The sequence below is a fragment of the Artemia sp. Qi Xiang Cuo genome, chromosome 6 (assembly GCF_049724085.1).
Source record: "Artemia sp. Qi Xiang Cuo chromosome 6, ASM4972408v1, whole genome shotgun sequence".
Lineage (NCBI taxonomy): Eukaryota > Metazoa > Arthropoda > Branchiopoda > Anostraca > Artemiidae > Artemia > Artemia sp. Qi Xiang Cuo.
This window is the reverse complement of record NC_142799.1, coordinates 63,466,782-63,486,953: the sequence shown is the minus strand read 5'-3', so window position 1 is coordinate 63,486,953 and position 20,172 is coordinate 63,466,782. Positions and strand designations below refer to the sequence as shown.

At 37.9% G+C, this 20,172-nt stretch overlaps 1 protein-coding gene across 1 annotated transcript in view; it reads left to right on the top strand.

The window, feature by feature from the left end:
* Positions 1 to 20,172, top strand: part of AQP (aquaporin) — a 78,027-nt gene that overhangs the window by 20,647 nt on the left and 37,208 nt on the right. The window contains exon 4 of the mRNA XM_089090295.1: positions 16,209 to 16,290. Coding sequence (XP_088946421.1) covers positions 16,209 to 16,290 — 82 coding nt within the window. The remainder of the gene's footprint in view (positions 1 to 16,208; positions 16,291 to 20,172) is intronic.

Sequence of the window (20,172 nt, the reverse complement as noted above, 5' to 3'; positions counted from 1 at the left end):
GGGGAAATTTTGTTTTTGATCCTGTAGAGAGAGTGCCGGCCTCTGTAGATAAAATGCGTGCACGACTGAAGCCACAAATTCAGTTGTGGGGGGGTAGGAATTCAATTAAGGTTTCAATTGTTTTAAAGGTTTTTTATTTGAATGAGGGGAAAAGCGAGGTTTACTATCATTTAATACATTTCGAGATGCGTTTGGTTTATTCGAATTTGGAAAATTTTGAGGGAGTTTTTTGTGAGTGGATAGGACAAATTATTACGCATCTCGAGAACTATAACAAAATGGAAGTGGGTCTGTAGTTTTATTTGTTGAAAATTTAAGTGTAAATATATGTAAAATTAAGAAAGATTTTATTTTAAGAGGGGGGCTAGGTCTGAGAGGGATACTATTTTAAATTATAATCCAGATCTAGAGGGTTGTAAAGGTGTCCAGAAGATTTGTTTTGAAACAGATCAAAAGTGTTTCAAGTATGCTTTCATCATCTCAGCATTAGAGCCTCTAGCTCGGGACGCTACCAAGAAGAATTTAGACATTTGGGCTATACATGGGAAGGAGTGCTCGCTTTTCTCAGTTGTAGATTTTTCTTGCCTAGAAGGAAAATATCCAGTAACGCTAAGATCCATTGACATGTTTGAAAGGGCTAATGCTCATTTAAATATTGGCGTTACTGTGGTACAATACGAAACAGAATTTGAAGATGGGACTCGTTCTAAAAAGAAGGGGGTGGTCTTCCCAGTAAGGGGCCCATCAGTTGATTTGGTTAAACACTGGGTTTGGTTGCTTTACACACCACCTAGTCAATCGAACGAAATCGGTCATTTTAACCCTATCACTGACATTAGTAGAAGTCTGGGGGAGGAGAAGCTGAGGGGGGAATGTGTCTGCTGTCCGAGATGCCTATCTAGATTCCGTGGTGATATAAAATACGGTATCATATGAAGCATTGCAAACAGCATGGATATCAGACAGTGGGAACGGTTTTAGGGGATAGGGCTATTTTAAGTTTTAAAAATTTTCAAAATACTCTTCTCCAATGTAACAAAATATCTTTAGACTGCGAGGCTAAGGTAGTGGAGATGAATGACCCACAATATCCAAACCGTATCAAAAAACACCAGGCCATTGCAGTGTCCTATGCACTTGCGCAAAGAGACAGTTCTAACACCATGCGGTTGTTGGAAATAGTTGAAACATTGGATGAGAATGAGTGCATGGTCAAGGCATTGACTAAACTGATTAGCACGGCTAATGGTGCTATTTCTCGTTTGAGAAATACGCATTATCCAATGGTACTGTCTGCAAAGTATTGTCTCGCTATTAAAAATAAAAACTTTTTGGGGTTTTTATGGGGGTGTTTGTCGCGGAGGCTCCGGGGACTAACGAGAACAGCGGGGGGCGGGGGAAAGTCAGAGACCATGATCACTTGTGGCAGGAAATATCATCTGGGGGTAGTAATTTTAGGGGGGATAGCGCATCAATCGTGTAATTTAAACGTTAGCCAGCAGTTTTTTATGTCAGTTTTTATTCATAATTCTAACTATGACTTAAAATTTATTTTACCAGCACTGGCAAGTATGCACAGGGAGGGAGGGGGAGTAGACAGTCCATGGGTGAATAATTCGTTTACCTACAACATTATTCCCAAATCGGCCGAGAAGTTATTGCTTCTCGAACTGAAATGGCAGGTAGTGGATAATGAGCGTACGTGCTGGAATAAAATTAGGTTTTTAGATTCTTTTAGTTTTTTCCCCCAAATCCTTAGGACAACTAATTCATGTGCAGAAAAGCGACAATTTTGATAGCTTTCCCTTGATTAAACAGCACTTTCCAGACAGTGAAATGTATGACTTATTAACCAGCAAAGGTGTATATGCATATGATTATTACTGTTCTGGCGCTCGCTTAAGCGAGGTGAAACTACCTCCAGTTGAAGCTTTTCACAATTCACTGACCAACAGTGAATGCACAGCTGAGGATTATGAGTTTGCCAAGAAGATGTGGTCCAAGGGGGGTTGTAAAAATGGGTGGGATTATTGTAGACTGTACTTGGCCAGTGACATTCTAACTCTGTTGGATATAGTCTGTAGGAATACAGACCAGATCCATTCAGAGTTCGGTTTAGATATAGGCTATTATATTTCCACACCCCATTTAGTGATGGATTGAATTTTAAAAATTAGAAGGGAGGAAATAGGCCTAATCACCTATGTAGATCAGCACCTTTTTGTAGAGCGTTCAATGAGGGGAGGGTATGTTTTTCACGGGGACCGCGTCTTTTCAACCGATCCGAGCGGACAAAGCACCGGTGCAAAGTCAAATGCAGTGTTCTTGGACATGAACTCGTTATACCCCTCGGTAATGTCCCACTACTCTTTGCCATGTGGGAACTATCAATGGCTTGAGAATCCTTTTGAGTTCCCCGACATTACCATCGTCGAGGACAACGGGCCAGAAGAATGTTTTTTTGAAATTGACAGTCACATTCTGCTGGCGCTTCACGACTCAGTCAAAGGTTTTGTTTTTCCCTGTCTCACTTGACCAGTGACCAGGGACTCGATGAGCCCCTACAACCGATCATTGGTTGAGGATATAGGGATGCATTAGACCCCCTCTAAACAGAAACTGATTGCTGATTTGGACCCTAAAGAGAATATTGTTGTTCACCATGTGCTTTTGCATTGGATGGTGAGCAATGGTTTCAAGATCACCAAAATACATAGGGTCCTACAGTTCAATCAGCGACCATATTTGAAAACGTTTATCGATACTTTTGTCGACAAATGTTCTAGGGTAAATTCAAAGGTGGAGAAGGACTTGTACAAGCTCATCCTAAATTCAGCGTTTGGCAAAATGTGTGAAAGCGTTCGTAATAGATCTCGCTGCGACGTCGTGACTGACCCTCTAGAGTGTGCACGAATTATTGCCGACCCCAATTTTACATCATTCACGAGCATAGAGGCCGGCATGGTTCTTCTACACAGGCGAAAGCGAAATGTGGTACTGAACAAGAATATTGTAGGTGGCAGTTCAGTTCTAGAAATTTCAAAGAAGCTCATGTTGTCGTTCTTTTACAATGTGTGCAAGGTGCAATGGCCACGGGAGGGGGAGGTTCAAGTTTACTATAAGGATACAGATTCTCTGCTGTTAAAGGTAAATGGGACTGAAGATTTATTGGGTGATTTGCAAAATGGGGTGCACATCAGCTCGCGGATGGATTTCACCAACTGGAATCCATCCCTCTACCCCGAGCTGGTGAAACGTCAAGCCCCCAAGCAACTATTAAAATTTAAATCAGAGACGGGGAGTGATTTGATATCCAGGGGGTGTTCCGGGGTCCCAAAGTTTATTGCGTGGAAACACATAGTGGGGATGAAAAGAAGGCGTGTAAAGGGGTGCGTACACACTTTTTAAAGAGCAATTTTAACATGAACGTGTACAAAGACTGTGTAGAAAGTAGCCTAGTGCCAAGAGCACAAGTGCTTGCAATTTGCTCTTTACAGTATAGAAATTATACTGTGAGAGTAGAAAAAATGCAATGTCGTGTATATCTGACAAGGTCTATGTGCTCGAGAATGGTGTGAGTGTCCTACCTCATGGTCACTATCGTATTTCAGAGCGGGTTGAATGCGTAGACTATCGTAATAAACTTGGTCTGGATAAATTAATCTAACCAACTAACCACCACCACTCAACCTTTCATAAATTAACCTAACCAACTAACCAACTAACCACCCAACCTGTTCACAAATTAACCTAACCAGCTAATCTAACCCAAGCACTAACCACCACCACTAACCCATCCACTAACCTGCAGTAGCAGTGACGACAACTATTCTTTTTCTACCGCGGCCCGGGGGGGGGGGGGGTCCCACTGTAATGTTCAAATGTGCTAGTTCCAAGTGTATTTTCAAGTGTGTTTTCTGTTTTCTGTTTTTGTTGTATAGAAAAGTGTTTTGTTTTTTTTTTGTACAGAAAAGTGTATAAAGACAATAAGTGCTGTTGATGGACAGAAAAGTGTTTAAAGACAATAAGTGCTGATGATGGACAAAAGTGTTTTTTTATAGAGCGTTATCATTGCCGTGTTCATGATGAACAAATAGAGTTTTTATGTTGACCATGAAATTTTGTCAACTGTTCTTGTTGAAAAAGTGTTATTTTTATCGTTACAGTTCATGTTGAACAAATATTTGTTTTGATATTGCCGAAATAAATGCCATGAAATATTGTTTTTTTGATGTTGTTGAATAGATAGATACATGGGGAAAATTATTGCTACTTATTCATTGGACACACGTAATATACAGTTAACTACAAACTAACTTTTGTCCCCAGCAGCAGTATGTTTGAGTTTAAAACACCCTTCAGATCATTTTTGCGTGGTCCGTCAATGTCAGCGACAACAACGCTCTTAACCAGGATAATTCAAAATTGCGATAAAAGGTTTTTGAAAAAGCCAAAAAAAATCTACTATTGCTATAGTATCTGGCAAGAGTCCTATGATAAAATAAAAGCTATTGCCGCAACCATACCAATACAATTCATACGGGGACTTGATGTTTTCAATTTTATTGAACTAAACTCGTGGCCGATTTGTGACGATCTTGGCAAAACTGTTGAACACTTTACGTTGAATCAGTTAAAGCGGCTCATTGCTTTTTCCCACCAAGAAAACAGTTTCGAAACCTTTGTTCTAAACAATTTGTTTCATCTGTACACGTGCATGCAAACCCTTGCATTGAACTCAACTATTTATATTCTTTATTGATCCGGTCGTGATTCTAGCTTGCTCATAACTCTCAATAAGCAGATATAACCCGGCATCCCAAAACTTCTGTTGTCACCATACAATCAGGTGACTAACAAGCCATATAGTTAAATTTTGCTGGATCCTAATCAGATCACACCCGAGGATCTACGTGTAGTCACTAACATTTTTGGCAATGAAATTACCGTATACCATCCAGTGAACAGTAGAAAAGGATATTAGTTGGCGTTATGACACTGAAGAAACAACACGAACAACGGTATCTGTTTTCTGTTTTAAGCACTTCAAAACCTCCGCTTAGGAAGGCCATACTCAAACATGGTGTTGACACTGATTTCATTAATCTAATATCTGAACTTTAAATTTAACGGAGGGCATTGTACAACTGCAATAAGGTTTTAGACAAAAGACATACCAAAAGGTTACAACGTTCCGCGCATTGGAATTAAAAAACAAGGGGAAAAATTTAAGAGAACACGGCTCCTTCAAGGGGGTGTTAGCTTTTTCACACTTTTAATGCCAATAATTGCAGGACTTGTAAACAGTTTACTCTAGAGAATGGCAAAACCATATAAATTGACACCATTAAAACTTTTCCTCTCACCCGTTAAACATTCTGAAGACAATCTAAACAAATTCATCAATGGTGAGAATATTACCGAAGAAAAAAACTGCTTTTACTTCAAGATGCATTGCGACGTGTGGCCAAACATAAACCTTATCGTGAGAGACCTGCCGCCGTCGCCGCCATTACCGATCTTTCCAAACTGAAAAAATCTCCTCAAGATTCTGCAGCACTGCATTCAAAGGAGAAAGAATTGAATTCGATTGTAATAAAAATTGGAAACCTATTGCCACTCACCTATCGAGAACAAAGTAAAAGAGTATTATCTTATCTCATGTTGGAAACTGGCGATCAAGTTCAAGTCGATAGCACAGAGAAACGAGTTATAATTCAAGGAAAAAGTTATAATCTAGTTGATTTAATTTGTGGTATGGTGACGAATCGTAAAGGACTTTTATCCTTTGACAATAATCTATACACCTTTCTAAGTATATGAAACTTTCCAATAAGTCTTATTGGCAATAAGCAAATTCTAAAGAAACTAAGAGAATATAGTCCTCCAACAACACCATTTAAAAAAGACGAAGAAGATTCAATATTTGAAAATACTAGCACCACTGATTTTACAACACCTGTGGTTGCTAGTCAAAAGCGAAGACGAATTGATTTACCCTCCAGTGTGCAAAAGGGGAGTGGGCATTACACTACGTGTTTACGCTCAAAATGGATGAAGTTCTGAAATGTATTTATGAAAATGATGGCGAGGCGGGAAGTTTAAGATCTCCCAAAACGCTTTCCAATGTCTCCGACACCACATTGAAAAAAGCAAAAGAGTATCTACAAAATTAACTGAGTTACACACTGCATCGAATTCACAGGCTTCGCGGCAAACAATATCGACAAACTAAAGCCTTTTTCCCTCTGCATATAATGCAAACGGATCTTTTAACTCTAGATGCAATTCAACAGCGTCACAATGCGCCTTACAAATATATTCTAGTGGCAATCAGTATCTTTTGTCACTATGCCTATGCCAGTCCACTGCGATAAAAGAGAGGTGTTGAAGCTGCTAGAGCCACTGAAAGTATTCTTGAACAGGATTCATATAGAAAAATTCAATCGGATCGTGGCAATGAATTTGTTAATCCACCTGTGAAAAATGTTCTTTTGAAATATAATACATTATTCAAGCGGAGTCACAGTCCAACAAAGAATAAATAGGCTTGACGATTAATAAGAGCAATTTTTCTATTAATTCCAAGATCTAGCGTATTGAAAATAAATATGATTTTTCTCATGATTTACATAAAATCATGTTAATTTACAACCATCGACCACATCGATCTCTGTCCAACTCTACACCAAGGGATGTTCACTACAGTGAGAATACATTTGATGCTTTTCTAAAGCAATACTCCAATGGCAATGAGAAGAAAAAGAAGAAGAAATTCAATGTTGGTGATACTGTTCGAATTAATAGAACCACTAATAATTTAGAAAAGGGGACTTATTTATAGAGCACTGAATTTTTTAAAGTGTCCAAAATTCTAGACACTAAGCCCACAACATATCGACTACGAGACACCAAAGATGACGAGATTCTCGGTGTTTTTTATGAATATGAACTGCAAAAAGTTAGAAACAATAGCGAAAGGTATCAAATTAAAAAGATATTAAGGAGACGTACTCATAGGGGCAAGAAACAGTTGCTTGTTTACTGGCTAGGATACAACTCAGATATTGATTCTTGGGCCAGTGCTGAATACACTGACAATGCCCAATGATTTCTATGTGACTTTCATGTCCAATATTTCTGATCCTCTCTACAATGACCTGAATAGAACAAATAATTTTTGGACGAAACTCTCCCCCAGCATCAAATTCGATGAAAAGTATGAAGTGGCTCTTGTCGATTGTATTCTCATAAATACTTATGACATCCTGAGAAAAGATCGTAAATATGATATAAAAATTGGACCCTATGATTGGCCGCCACCAACAGGTGATGAAGAACTAATTCAAAAAATCAATTGGATGAATTATCAATATATTGAATTACCCTATGAGGACCTCACCTGCATGAATGATTTATTTCGTTCTGTTAATAAAAGAATTTCTATTCGTAAAAAAGGAGCTTTTCATTTCAACTATTCAAAGGAGGAGGGCTAGATCTACATTAGTTCACCTATTGCCAGCGAAAAGGTTATTCTCAACGATAATCTAAAGGATTTTCTAGGCTTTAAGCTCAATATAATCAATGGTAAAAGTGCCGGAAACACTAATTTCATTTTTGCTGACTACCCGCCTGCCTTCTCCACGGACACCTGTATATTTCTCTATTCTTCATTTGTGGAAACATCTCGGGTTTTTAATTCAAATGTTCCCATCCTACGAGTTCTTGAACGAAAAAACAATCAAGAGCATATTCACCACTACAATATAAATCATCTTTAATATATCCCAATAAACACGTCCTATTTGGAACTCTGTCAGTTAACACAAAGAATAAAATTGGGCCATCCAATAGCAATTTCAAAAGGGTTGGCTGTGATTACATGCCATTGTTGACCCATTATTCAAATGCAAGATGTCTCATAGAAAAGTGGTATTCCCTTGTCCTGATATTGACTGCTATGTTAACACTCTTGGCCCGAAACAACAGGGCAATGGAATGGACTATTACAGGGGTCGCTTGTCAATGTCTGGCTACGGTCTTGGCAGCTGGTTTGTTAAGCTGTTTCGCTCTTCACTACCACTGGCTAGAAAATATATTGTACCGGCTGCGACAGATTTTGCATCCTCTACACTATACGATTGGGGCTATGGCAAGGATTTAAAAATAAGGGCTGCGGAAAATCTTAGGTCCAGTTTGTGAACTCTTGGCGAGAGATTTAAACAAAATGGTAAAGGCTTAAAAAGGTCAAGAAACAACGCATCGCTCATCAGTCTCTACTCAGGACGGAAACGAAAGACATCCCTCTTGTCAAAGAAAAGAAGCAAAAGCCGACACGTCCTGTAAACAGAAGTCCCAGGAGGAAAATTGTTAGATTGAAACTAGATTTCTTCTCCTAAAATGTCCTACCTACCGCATAAGGATTCTCAACCTTCAATCACCGCCTCATTGAATCTATTCAATGCTGAAAATGTTGATGTGAGTGTCAAGCATGGATACTATGAACAATTTTATCCACAACAACCCCTCTCCGATAATCTCCACTTTCAAATTTATTCCAATGAAGACTACTTTATGGATATGTCTTCAACATTTATAGATTTGCAAATGAAAGTCCGGAAATCCGATAATACAATGCCGATTCGGGCCGATGGGATATCCTATGAAAATTGTATACTATATAATTTATTTCGTCAAATTAGTGTCTACATCAATGGCACGCTGGTGAGCACAAGCAACAATCTCTCAAATTATACAAGCTATATGCAATTCATGCTGATGACACCCAAGTCATACAAGGAATTGAGAGGTACCTCCAATGGATATGAATATATTACTAATACTGATAGTACAGATGCACTTAAAAATGCTACAACTAGTGAATTACATCTAGTTGGAAAAATATATCATGAAATATTTAATATACCCCAATGGCTACCGCCCAATGTTAAAGTAGATATAAAATTGACGCTTGCACCCTCCAATTTCATTTTGAGAAAGGAACTTGCTGGCAATCCCGATGTAAGTCTCTCCCTCACCTCGGCAATACTTCATGTACGCAAACAACAGGTCATGAGTTCTGTTGCTTTGGCCGTGGAAAAACTGAGAGCTAATGGCAACAATATTAAACTACTTGTTCCTCATACAATCACCAATCAAAGTCATATTGCCATGGGCTCACGCACCTTCACCGATTCATCCTTTATCAATGGTGAAATTCCGTCAAAACTTGCTTTGGCATTTGTAAAGAGCGCCAGTGCAAAAGGATCATGGACTGAATGTCCACATAAATTCGAGATGTTTGGACTTTCATCTCTTGTGTGCAAAGTAAATGGTATCCCACTCTACAATCTATCTATTGATAAATCTTATAGAACATTGTATGAGTTGACCATGCAAACCCTAGATCATGACTCTCAACTATTTGAAAATGGTATAACCGAAGATATGTTTGCTAAAACACATGGTATCGTTGTATTGGATTTGTCTGGCACACAGGATATGAGTATAGTACGTACGGGGAGTGTACGTTTAGAGTGTACATTTGCCGACCCATTGGCTGAGAGTATTGCCCTAATATCACTAAATCAATATGAAACCTATTGGGAAATCAGTCCCGAAGGTAGTGTTCTACTAGACTTGGCGCCATGAAGACCAGTCAAATAATCAGTTTTTCTAGTATGGACCCCTACATGTCCCAGTACAAATCCTGTTGTCTGCCCTCAGACTATCTTGGAAAAATTAAAAGCGCGAACAAGACCTTAATAATTGTTAATAGCAGTATATCGACTGTGCTGACAGGTTATTGGCTATGCCTCTATCAAACAACGAAGACGATTGAATTTTTTGATCCTCTTGGTCTACCCTATACATTCTACACGCCCCACATCAGCAGCTATATTGAGAGCAGCGAGACAACTGTTATTCAAAATCGAAAGAGGGTGCAGGATCTAACGACTAAAAGCTTTGGCTTCCATGCACTACTATATTTTGTGTTCCGATGTCGTGGCTATACTTACAAGCAGTTTCTCCACATTTATAGTGACAATCCCCGTCTGAACGACTTTCTAGTGGAAAATATCCTCTCATACCTATACAGTATTGATTTCAGTGCCCTAAGAGTAAAGTGTTTAGAAAATGTTTGTGAATTTGTTTATTAATAAATTGCATATATATACAACAATGTCTTTAAATCTTCACTTTTAGATTTCTTCATCGGTGTATAGGCAACTGTCGTGAACCACTAATGCTGGTAAATCATTTGGATTCACTGTATATTGATCTTGATTGACTGCAAAGTCAGGGTCACATTTTCTACAGTACAATGTAACTTCACTATTGTCATATCTCTTCGTATAGTCAATGATACTAATTGCATTCATATTATGAAATTCAAGAGTTTCAATATGTCTATTTGAAACAATATCACATACAATGTTTTCAAGTGGTGGACCACATTCGATAACCGCCAAATACAAATCACTTGATTTATAGTCATAGTGGGCAGTGCCATCACAATGATGACGTAGAAACCAGATTGTCTTTTTACCCCAACAGTTGAATCGTAGACCAGATTCCTCTTCCCAGAATAATTTAAATCCGCGACGATACCAATCTCGTAGAAATAAAGTAAAATCACGTTTAGGATTCTTTCCAATCATAGCAGGGTAAGTATTCTCCCACTGATCACATTTATCATTGTGACAATTGGAGCACAGGTGCCCTCTAGGGTGAGTCAAACACCTCTTCAAGACATGAATTACATCCTTTAATTTGTACTGCATAGCCTCCATGTAATTTACAAGGATTACATAATTTACACTTTTCACTATAGTCATCAATAATTGTAGAATTCTCACATTGAGTCCAACTGCCAAGAGTGTACAAGCACAATGGACATATATAGAACATTTTTTGGTTTCCGATGTCAACTCACTCACAGCTAAAACGAAACTGATCGTCCTCGCTCGATAAATTCAATGAGAGGGAAATGGGGAGAGAGGAGTAACTCTGTGACGTTACCTCTTTCGAATGACGGTGGAGCCATCTACATTGAATCCATTGGCAATGTTTTCAAAAGTATATCCACAATATGATTCTGCCTTGTTCCAATTAATATGTCACTAAATTGAGCATAAGCATTTGAATCAAATTTTAAAAGTTTCATACAATAGTCCGATGGGGGAGAATCAGTTTTCATTATATTGTCAAGTGTTCCCTGAAAGAATATCCTGCGTTGAAGAGATAACTTGAGAAAATCATCATCAAAAATCAAATGTTTTTCCATAAACACTAGATTTGATCTAATTCTCTCTTTCTCAAATTTATTCATTTTTCGGTCCTTTCACTCTGACTGCTGACTCTAGACTGACCCTGATTCGTTAGCTCTAACCAGAAAAGAAATGGGACATTTTCGATTTTGAAACAATTTTATTGAATAGTTACAACATCATCAATAATACTATGCATGTACAATTAGCGATAGAGTTTATTGTCTTCGATATGTTTCACTAATGCAATTAAAGCACATTGAAGTCTATTCACATGTGCTGTATCAACTTTTGCGGTGAAACATAATTGATCTTCTATTTTAAATTTGCTCAAGGATATCACATATCTTGCATATACTGCATCCCTTTCCAGACAAAGACGTGATCCTTTCGTTATTTCCACCGCAATGTTTGATGCTCTTGTATTATTACCATCAACTCCACTATCAAGTTCTAATAGTGTAAACATTCCACTCATTATTACAAATATGTATCTAAATGAGTAACGTCAAAACTGTTCTTCTCACTCCTTGAATTCTATTCACAGACTAATAGAACTTAAGCAAAAATCCTTTCCCTATATTCCCTCCACCGCTAATATGTAAACAAGCCCTCTGATTGGCTGAGAAGGAAACACGTGATCTAACTGTTTCCGGGAAACTCATAACATTTATCCAAAACAACAACAACAACAAATGCTATTTCTGGATCATAACATTCGCTGAGAGCGTGCACTTACAACAACAACAACATTGACCTTGACAATTGCCTCGGAAACAACAACAAATACTATTTCTGGATCATAACAGTCACTGAGAGCGTGCCAAAAACACACCTGGAGAAAGAGACCATGGAGAAAGAGGTCATTGACCCCATTAACCACGTGTTCTTCCTAGGGAGGCTATGCCCATACTTGGTGTTAAAAAAGTTATAGGTGGCAGCAGGGGTGGGTGACACGACTCAATAAGGCCCTTCTACTCACGCATCCGTGATCTTTCTTCTGGCAAAAAATACAAAATTCCACAATTTTGCAGATAGGAGCTTAAAACCTCTACAGTAGGGTTCTCTGATATGCTCAATCTGATGGTGTGATTTTCATTGAGATCACTTGACTTTTAGGGGCTGTTTCCTCCTTTTTTTGAAAATCAGGAAACTTTTCTCAGGCTCGTAATCTTTGATGGGTAAGTCTAAACTTAATGAAATTTATATATTTGAAATCAGCATAAAAAGCCGATTCTTGAAACAGTTCCCAGATGGATATAATAATAATGAGTCTAAGCAGGGCTGTGACGATTTATATTCAAGACGGTAGGCAAAATATTTTTTTCTTTGGGGGGAGGGGGCTGAAGGCCAAAATCACCGTAAAAGTTCATGGGAGGCTCAGCCCTGTATAAAAAGCTGGAAAGATCTCTTTAGAACCCGGAAATATGCGCTTTACTAGGGTCAAAATCACAACAACCAAACTAAGCCTCTTCCATAAAGGAATAACCTTCCGTCCCTGCCTGTAAAATGCGTTCTCTATGAAATCGGGGCTTCGGTATCTCGGCTAGTGCTTCTTGATATCTGAAATTGCGGTTGCAGCTTAATAGTTTCAGTATTAAGGGTATATGAAGTCGGGTAGCTGCTTGCTTGTTCGGATACTCCGGGAAAACTAATAAATCAAAGAGATGCAGGGTCGTATTTACAGTACTGCGGTACGATTTAGGGCGTCATAGAATTTGTTTTGGATATTCGGTTTTTTAAAAAGAGTTGATAATTCAAGTAAAAAATAAGATACACTTTTTCCACTTTGAAGTGAATTTTTGCATCTATTTAAGTATCAAGGAGGCACACTTGTGCCTCTTTAAAGAGGCGACCCACCACAATGTTAAGTGATTTCCGGTCCTAGCGGCCGCAAAGAGACAGCGGTAATCGCATTTTGTAGCCCAAGCTCAAACTAAGAACGTGCAAAATTTCACCCCCCTCCGACTTTATCTTCATGGGTAAAAGTGGGCCGGAAGTTTCGACCCTCCGACCACAGCCCCCCTTTAACGTTGTTCGATTGGGTTGAAATTTAGAGGTTAAGCTTTCCTAGGGCCCGGGAGCTTATCTTCGAAATTTCAGCTCAATTCGATTACTCCTTCCTTTTTTTCAAAAAACCAAATCCAGCCACTTAAAGTTCAAATTTTTTTTTTCTTCTTAGCCTTACCTACAGGCCACGGCTGGCAACTGATCCGGGTGAATGAGGACTCATTCGAAGCAGAATTCGACCTGTTAGGGCCTTTTGATATTTTCAGACCGAAAAAATTATCCCCCTAATTTACATTCACGAAAAACCTCGTTTGCCTATAAGAGCCCGCTCAATAAAGAGGCGACCCACCACAATGTTAAGCGATTTCCGGTCCTAGCGGTCGCAGAGAGACAGCGGTAATCGCATTTTGTAGCCCAAGCTCAAACTAAGAAACGTGCAAAATTTCACTCCCCTCCGACTTTATCTTCATGGGTAAAAGTGGGCCGGAAATTTCGACCCTCCGACCACAGCCCCCCCTTTAACGTTGTCCGATTGGGCTGAAATTTAGAGGTTAAGTTTTCCTAGGACCCGGGAGCTTATCTTCGAAATTTCAGCTCAATCCGATTACTCCCTCCCTGTTTTCCAAAAACCAAATATAGCCACTTAAAGTTCAAATTTTTTTGTTTTTGTTATACACGCCTACAGGCCACAGTTGGCAACTGATCCGGGTGAATGAGGACTCATTCGAAGCAGAATTCGACCTGTTAGCGTTTTTTGATATTTTCAGACCGAAAAAATTATCCCCCGAATTTACATTTACGAAAAACCTCGTTTTCCTATAAGAGCCCATGTTAATTTTTCCCACCACAGCCCCCCTTTAACGTTGTTTGATCGGGCTGAAATTTAGAGGATAAGCTTTCCTGGGGCCGGGGAGCTTATCCTCGAAATTTCAGCTCAATCTGATCTCTCCTTCCCTGTTTTACAAAAACCAAATATCAAGATTTGTGGGGATTTGCTTGCGTCAAAAATCAAAAATAGATTCAACATACTAAAAATACAATGACAATTGTGTCTCTTTAGTACAGCGGTTGGTACTCCTGACTGTCAGTCGGAGAACCCGGGTTCGGTTCACCGTCAGAGCAAATTTTTTATATACTGAATTTAAAGTTTAAAAAAGAAACTCAGTTTCTTTTTTAAATTCTTTTAAAAAAATTGCTTTTTCTAAAGAGTTAAAGAGGCTGAGTTACAAGGTCGACCCTTAAAACACCCTGTCAAGAAAGAAAAGACTAATACACAATCATCTAACAGTTAGTCAAGCAATAATAAGTAATAAACTGTACAAAAACGTGCAGAAATTATTTGAAAAAACTACGTTTTCAAAAGATTTAAAGAGGCTGAGTCACAAGTTCGAACCTTAAAACGTAGAGGGATTAGAAGGTACAGTTGGGGGACTGCCGCCCCCCAAACCCCTCGCTTTCGCAGCCTTTATATAAAAAAAAATTAACTGAAAGTAAGGACGACATTAAAACTTAAAACGAACAGAAATTATTCCGTATATGAAAGGGGCTGTGCCCTCCTCAACGCCTCACTGTTTACGCTAAAGTTTTTATTGTTTAAAAAAAGAGTTGTGAGAAAGTCAAACTTTAGCATAAAGAGCGAGGCGTTGAGGAGGGCACAGCCCCTTTCATATACGGAATAATTTGTGTTCGTTTTAAGTTTTAATGTCGCTCCTTACTTTCAGTTTAGAATTTTTTTTTTATTTAAAGGCTGCGAAAGCGGGGGGTTTGGGGGGCGGCAGCCCCCCAACTGTACCTTCTAATCCCTTTACGTTTTAAGGTTCGAACTTGTGACTCAGCCTCTTTAACTCTTTAGAAAACGTAGTTTTTTTCAAATAATTTTAAAAGTAAGATAATGGTGATTAATACTAGAAAATTCTTCTGAGGGGCTTCAAATTTTATTCAAGGAAACTGGCCAAGGGGTGATAGAAAGTCAAAGTCACCTTTCAATAGAAGACATGACAGTACCTCCCTATATAGAAATTAGACCAACCGTGGTTGGGTTGGAGCATCATGGAGATGTTAGATCAACAAAGATTTGTCCCTTGTTTTCTTCTACCAACATTTTTTTCAAATCATAAAGGTTGAAAATTCTCCATCGATGATCGTTCAAAGAAAAATTCTACAAAACTGTTGGTATGGGAGGGGGTAGGATGTCAGGGGGTTGGCTGGACCCCTTTGCTTCTTCAGTTTATACAAAAAATCCTTGTGCCATTTCACTCTGAACAAATTATAACATACCTACCTTCAGTCTAAAAATCCGGGGGGAAATGGGGACTTGAGGGACCAAGAGCCATATTTATGCCTTCAAACATGTGAATCGAAATCTCTTGTATTTTTTTTTAGCTTAATCATGGTGTCGCATACCTATTTTCTACCAAAAAGTTGGCACGGGGCAGGGTGGTATCGGAGGTTTCAATAGGCCCTAGCTCAAATTGGCCCTGATATCATAATACTTGCAGTGAAATCTTTGTATTGAAAATCGTTTGATGATCCAAGTTTATATAAGATCCAACACGCCTACCTTTGATGTAAAAACTTGACAGTGCGATGGTGGATGTTCTCCAATAATACAAATTGAAAGTGCGATAAATTCTGTTTCAACAATATGCAGCATGCCTACCTTTCTGTTGAAAAGCTGGTCTTGCGTTTCTACTTCGCTCGACTGGAAATGCTGGTGATGGGAAGGGCATGGGTGTAGGAGGGTAAAATATCCCTGATTCAGAAAAAAGGGGGACATAAACCCTTTGGAAAACTAAAATCCAAATTTCCCAACGTAGGAAGGTCCGTGAATTGAATTAGAAATAGTATGTTTTTCTTTGGTTATTGTTAGGGTATACATTTCAGGCATTTATCTCATCGTCCCAAAAAAAGTTAAAAATATTTTCCTAGGTATGTAAACGGACTCTGGAGTCTTGGCTTGGAGTTACATCACGTTGGTCGTTCTGTCTGGATATGTGAAGCGGCCTTACAGGTTTTTATCTTTGGTTTCCTTCTTTATGTTCTGGTCCTACGTCATTTAAAAGAACTTTTCACAAGTTCCACTTTGAAGTTGACAGCAATCTGGCAAGAAGAAGTGGAAACGAGGAAGCTACCAAGTTTTGAAATATAAAACATACAAAATTATGCTAGAAAGAATTATTATTTTTAAGTAAGCTTCTTTTAAAGAATAATCTAATGCAAAGGGGATAATCCATCTAGTTTTATTAACTTTTGCTTAAATATTTGATTTTGTGTTTTAACATTATTGCCCTCTGTAAAAAAAAATTATGCTATAATGGTAATTTTTAGAATGGGCCTTTTTTGAAACACCAAAGAACGAAATTATTTGAGGTTTTTGTTTTTATTGTTATGGTTTCTATAAAAATAATTGAAATATCTTGGTTTTTTATATCACTTTGTTTAAGAAGCTGAATATTAGTTGAAAAGCAGTCGATGTCACAGGAATGAAAGTTAAAAAAGAAGCTAAAAAAACTAGCAAAAAAGCTTTACGCTTTGTACAAGAGACAAGAGAGGAATTTCAATATTTATAATATTTATAAGCATCTGGAACAGTCCAACGGGGCTATTTTATTCTAAATATGTTATTTTTATGAAATAACGAAACAAGTATACGAGGGATCCTAAATTGTGGCCTTGATCTAAATTGAAGGACTCAGATTAAAAGCCCTTAACGGCTCTCAAAGGAGGGGTTGAAATTCTTCTTTTTTTTATTTCAGTTTTCAAATTCCTGAGTTATAATAAGAGTTGTATTCAAGTAAACATTCGGTAGTAAAAAGCCTTAATCTTTTAACTGAATTCGTAACTAAAATACTGCACTTCTAAAATTAAAAGAACCCAAAGACCCAAGCCCGTACTCTAAGATTTTCCTACTCTATTATGTACTATGGCCTGGATTATGATAATGAACATGATGAATAATATTTTACAATTGAGGCTGTTTACTAAAATCGGGCGTACTTACTAAAAAGCAGGGGTAAAATGCATCTTGAAAAATCCGTGGAGGCAATTTTGCTGTTTCTTTAAATGAAAATACCAAAAAAGGTATTCTTCAATGAATAAACCTCAACAAAAAGATATTAAAAAAATTTTAGGGCAAAAATAATTAATTAAAAAAATTAAAAAGACGTCTCTTGATTCCTTTGCAAAAATATGGCTTTTACTGTCGGCCCAATTTAAAGCAAAATCGATATAAGAGATATGAAAAGGAGGACACGACTGACATTTTGTTTCTGTTTTCATTTTACTGCTGTTTCTGTTTACATTCATAATTTTAATTAGCTAAATATTTTAACACTGAACAGTTCAAATAGCTCACGGTTAAAAAAATAAGAATTTGAATTAAAAGAAAGTAAAAAGATGTCTGTTTCATCAAAAAGATGAAAGTAAAAAGTAAAAAGATCCCTTTTTGCAAAATATATCTTTCTTGTCAACTGATTTACAGCAAAATTATAATAAAAATATAAATAAAGAGGAAGATATATTTTATTTACTTGTTCAACATTTTATCTGTGTCTTAATTTTATTTCTGTTTCTGTTTTCATTCATAATTTTAATTAGTTAAATATTTTAACACTGAATAGTTCAAATAGCTCACGGTTAAAAAAAAGAATTTGAATTAAAAGAAATCTGTTGATCCCTTTTTGCAAAATATATCTTTAATGTCAACTGATTTAAGGCAAAATTATAATAAAAATATAAATAAAGAGGAAGCTACGTTATATTTAATTATTCAACATTTGATATGACTCTTAATTTTATTTCTGTTTCTGTTTTCATTCAGGAACTCATTAGTTAAATAGTTTATCATAGGCAGCGCAATAGTGCTGCCTTAGTAAAGATCGGTGTGGGAAAAATGTATTATTTATGTATTTAGTTCTTTTAAGTTTTCTCTTCTGACCAAGGCACTTCATATATAAAAGAGTTGTCGTAAAAACTTTGAAATGACCTCATTCGATTGGAAATTGAGAGTTAGTTTATACTCTTTTTAACAGTGAAAAGTGATTTTTGGGTAAACAGCCCCCCCTACGCCAATTATTTCCCCAAACACATCCAATCAAAATTTTGAGGTAGCCGTTTTGTTCAAAATAATTGGAAGATACAGTAATTATTTTTTTCGGAATGACCAACCCCTCACAGCCCTCAGGGTAAGGATTATAAGTTATACTAGTTGCCCATTATTAACATATAAGGTTTTTCTGGAAGGGGTGGTTGTATAAACTTCAGAGGTGGCTCATTTGACTGGAAACCAGAATTTTTAGTACCCTTTTAAGAGTCAAAAGTGATTGGAGGGCAACTAGCCCCCCCCCCCCTCCGCACGTCCACTTTTCCCCGAATGCATCCGATAGAAATTTTGAAATAGCCATTTTGTTCAAAATAGTCCAAAAATCGTATAACAAGGCCTTCGGGTTTGACAAAACTCCCAGAGCCTGGGGGCAAGTGTTGTAAGTTATGACCATTGGCATACAAGGTTTTTATGGAAGGGAGGGGGGTCGTGTAGACTTTAGAAGACGCTCATTTGATTGAAAATTGAAAGTTCCAGTTCCTTTTTAAGAGTCAACAGTGATAGGGGGGCAACTAGACCCACCCCTTCCTCACCCCAACACCCTCTATTCCCCAAACGCATCTGATTAAAATTGTGGGATAGGTATGTTGTTCAAAATAGTCCGAATAACATATAACAATGCCTCAAGGGTTGGCACAACCCCCCAGAGCCGAGAGACAAGGATTGCAAGTTATGCCCCAGGGCATATAAGGTTTTTATAGAATGGGTGGTCGTATAAACCTCGGATGAAGCTAATTTGATTTGAAATCAGAAGTTCTAGTGTCCCTTTTAAGAATCAAAAGTGATTGGAGGGCAACCATTAGTAGTGGGCTACCCCTACTACCACTAAAACTACTGCTTCTGTAGCAAGTACTACCAAGGCTACTACCAAGTACTACCAAGTACTACCAACTGCTGTTACTACTATTACTAATACAAGCCTATTATTGTTACTGCTGCTCCTATTGCTACCACTACCACTATGATACTAGTACTATTAAAGCTACGTGCATGCAGGTAAACATTTGACAGAATATGGAGGGGAAATTTGAACTAAATCTAAGCGCACTAAGTGCGTGCAGATTGTCAAAAGGTTATATCTCAAGGACGGATTTGGGCATTAAGTTGGAATTTCCAGAGAATACTTGAAGGGGAAGATCAATTGACCAAAAGATAATATGTGCATGCTACTACTAACACTACTACCAGGGCTACTTTTACTGCTACTGTTACTACTACTAATACTACTGCTACTACTACTACTATTTCTAGCAAACTCCTCCAACTACTACTTCAATTGCAACTACTTGTAAGTCTAAGAGTATTATCGTCTTGACATTCTTAATTTGATTGGAAATCAGAAGTTCAACTGCCCTTTCTAAGAGTCAAAAATGAAAAAGTGTTCGGAGATACTACAACAACTACTACCATTAACACTACTACCACTTCTGCCACTGCAACTAGGCTTCTGCTTTTGTAGCGACTACTTCCAAGACGGAGGATATTGAAGTTAAAATTTGAGGAAATATTGAGGGTGAAGTTGAACTAAATCAGAACATACTATGTGCATACAGCTTTTCAAAAATGCGTATCCTTAATATCTTTGAAACGGCTTACCGTATCAAGCTGAAACTTCCAGGGCACCGTAAGAGGGATGTTCTGCTGGCCAAAAGGCAACATCTATGTACTACTACTGCTATTAGTACTGCGGCTACTATTAGTACTGCTGCTACTAATACAACACTACCACTGCTACTACTGTCAGTGGCAGATCCAGGGGGGGAGGGTGGTGTGCCCCCTTCCCCTAAAGTA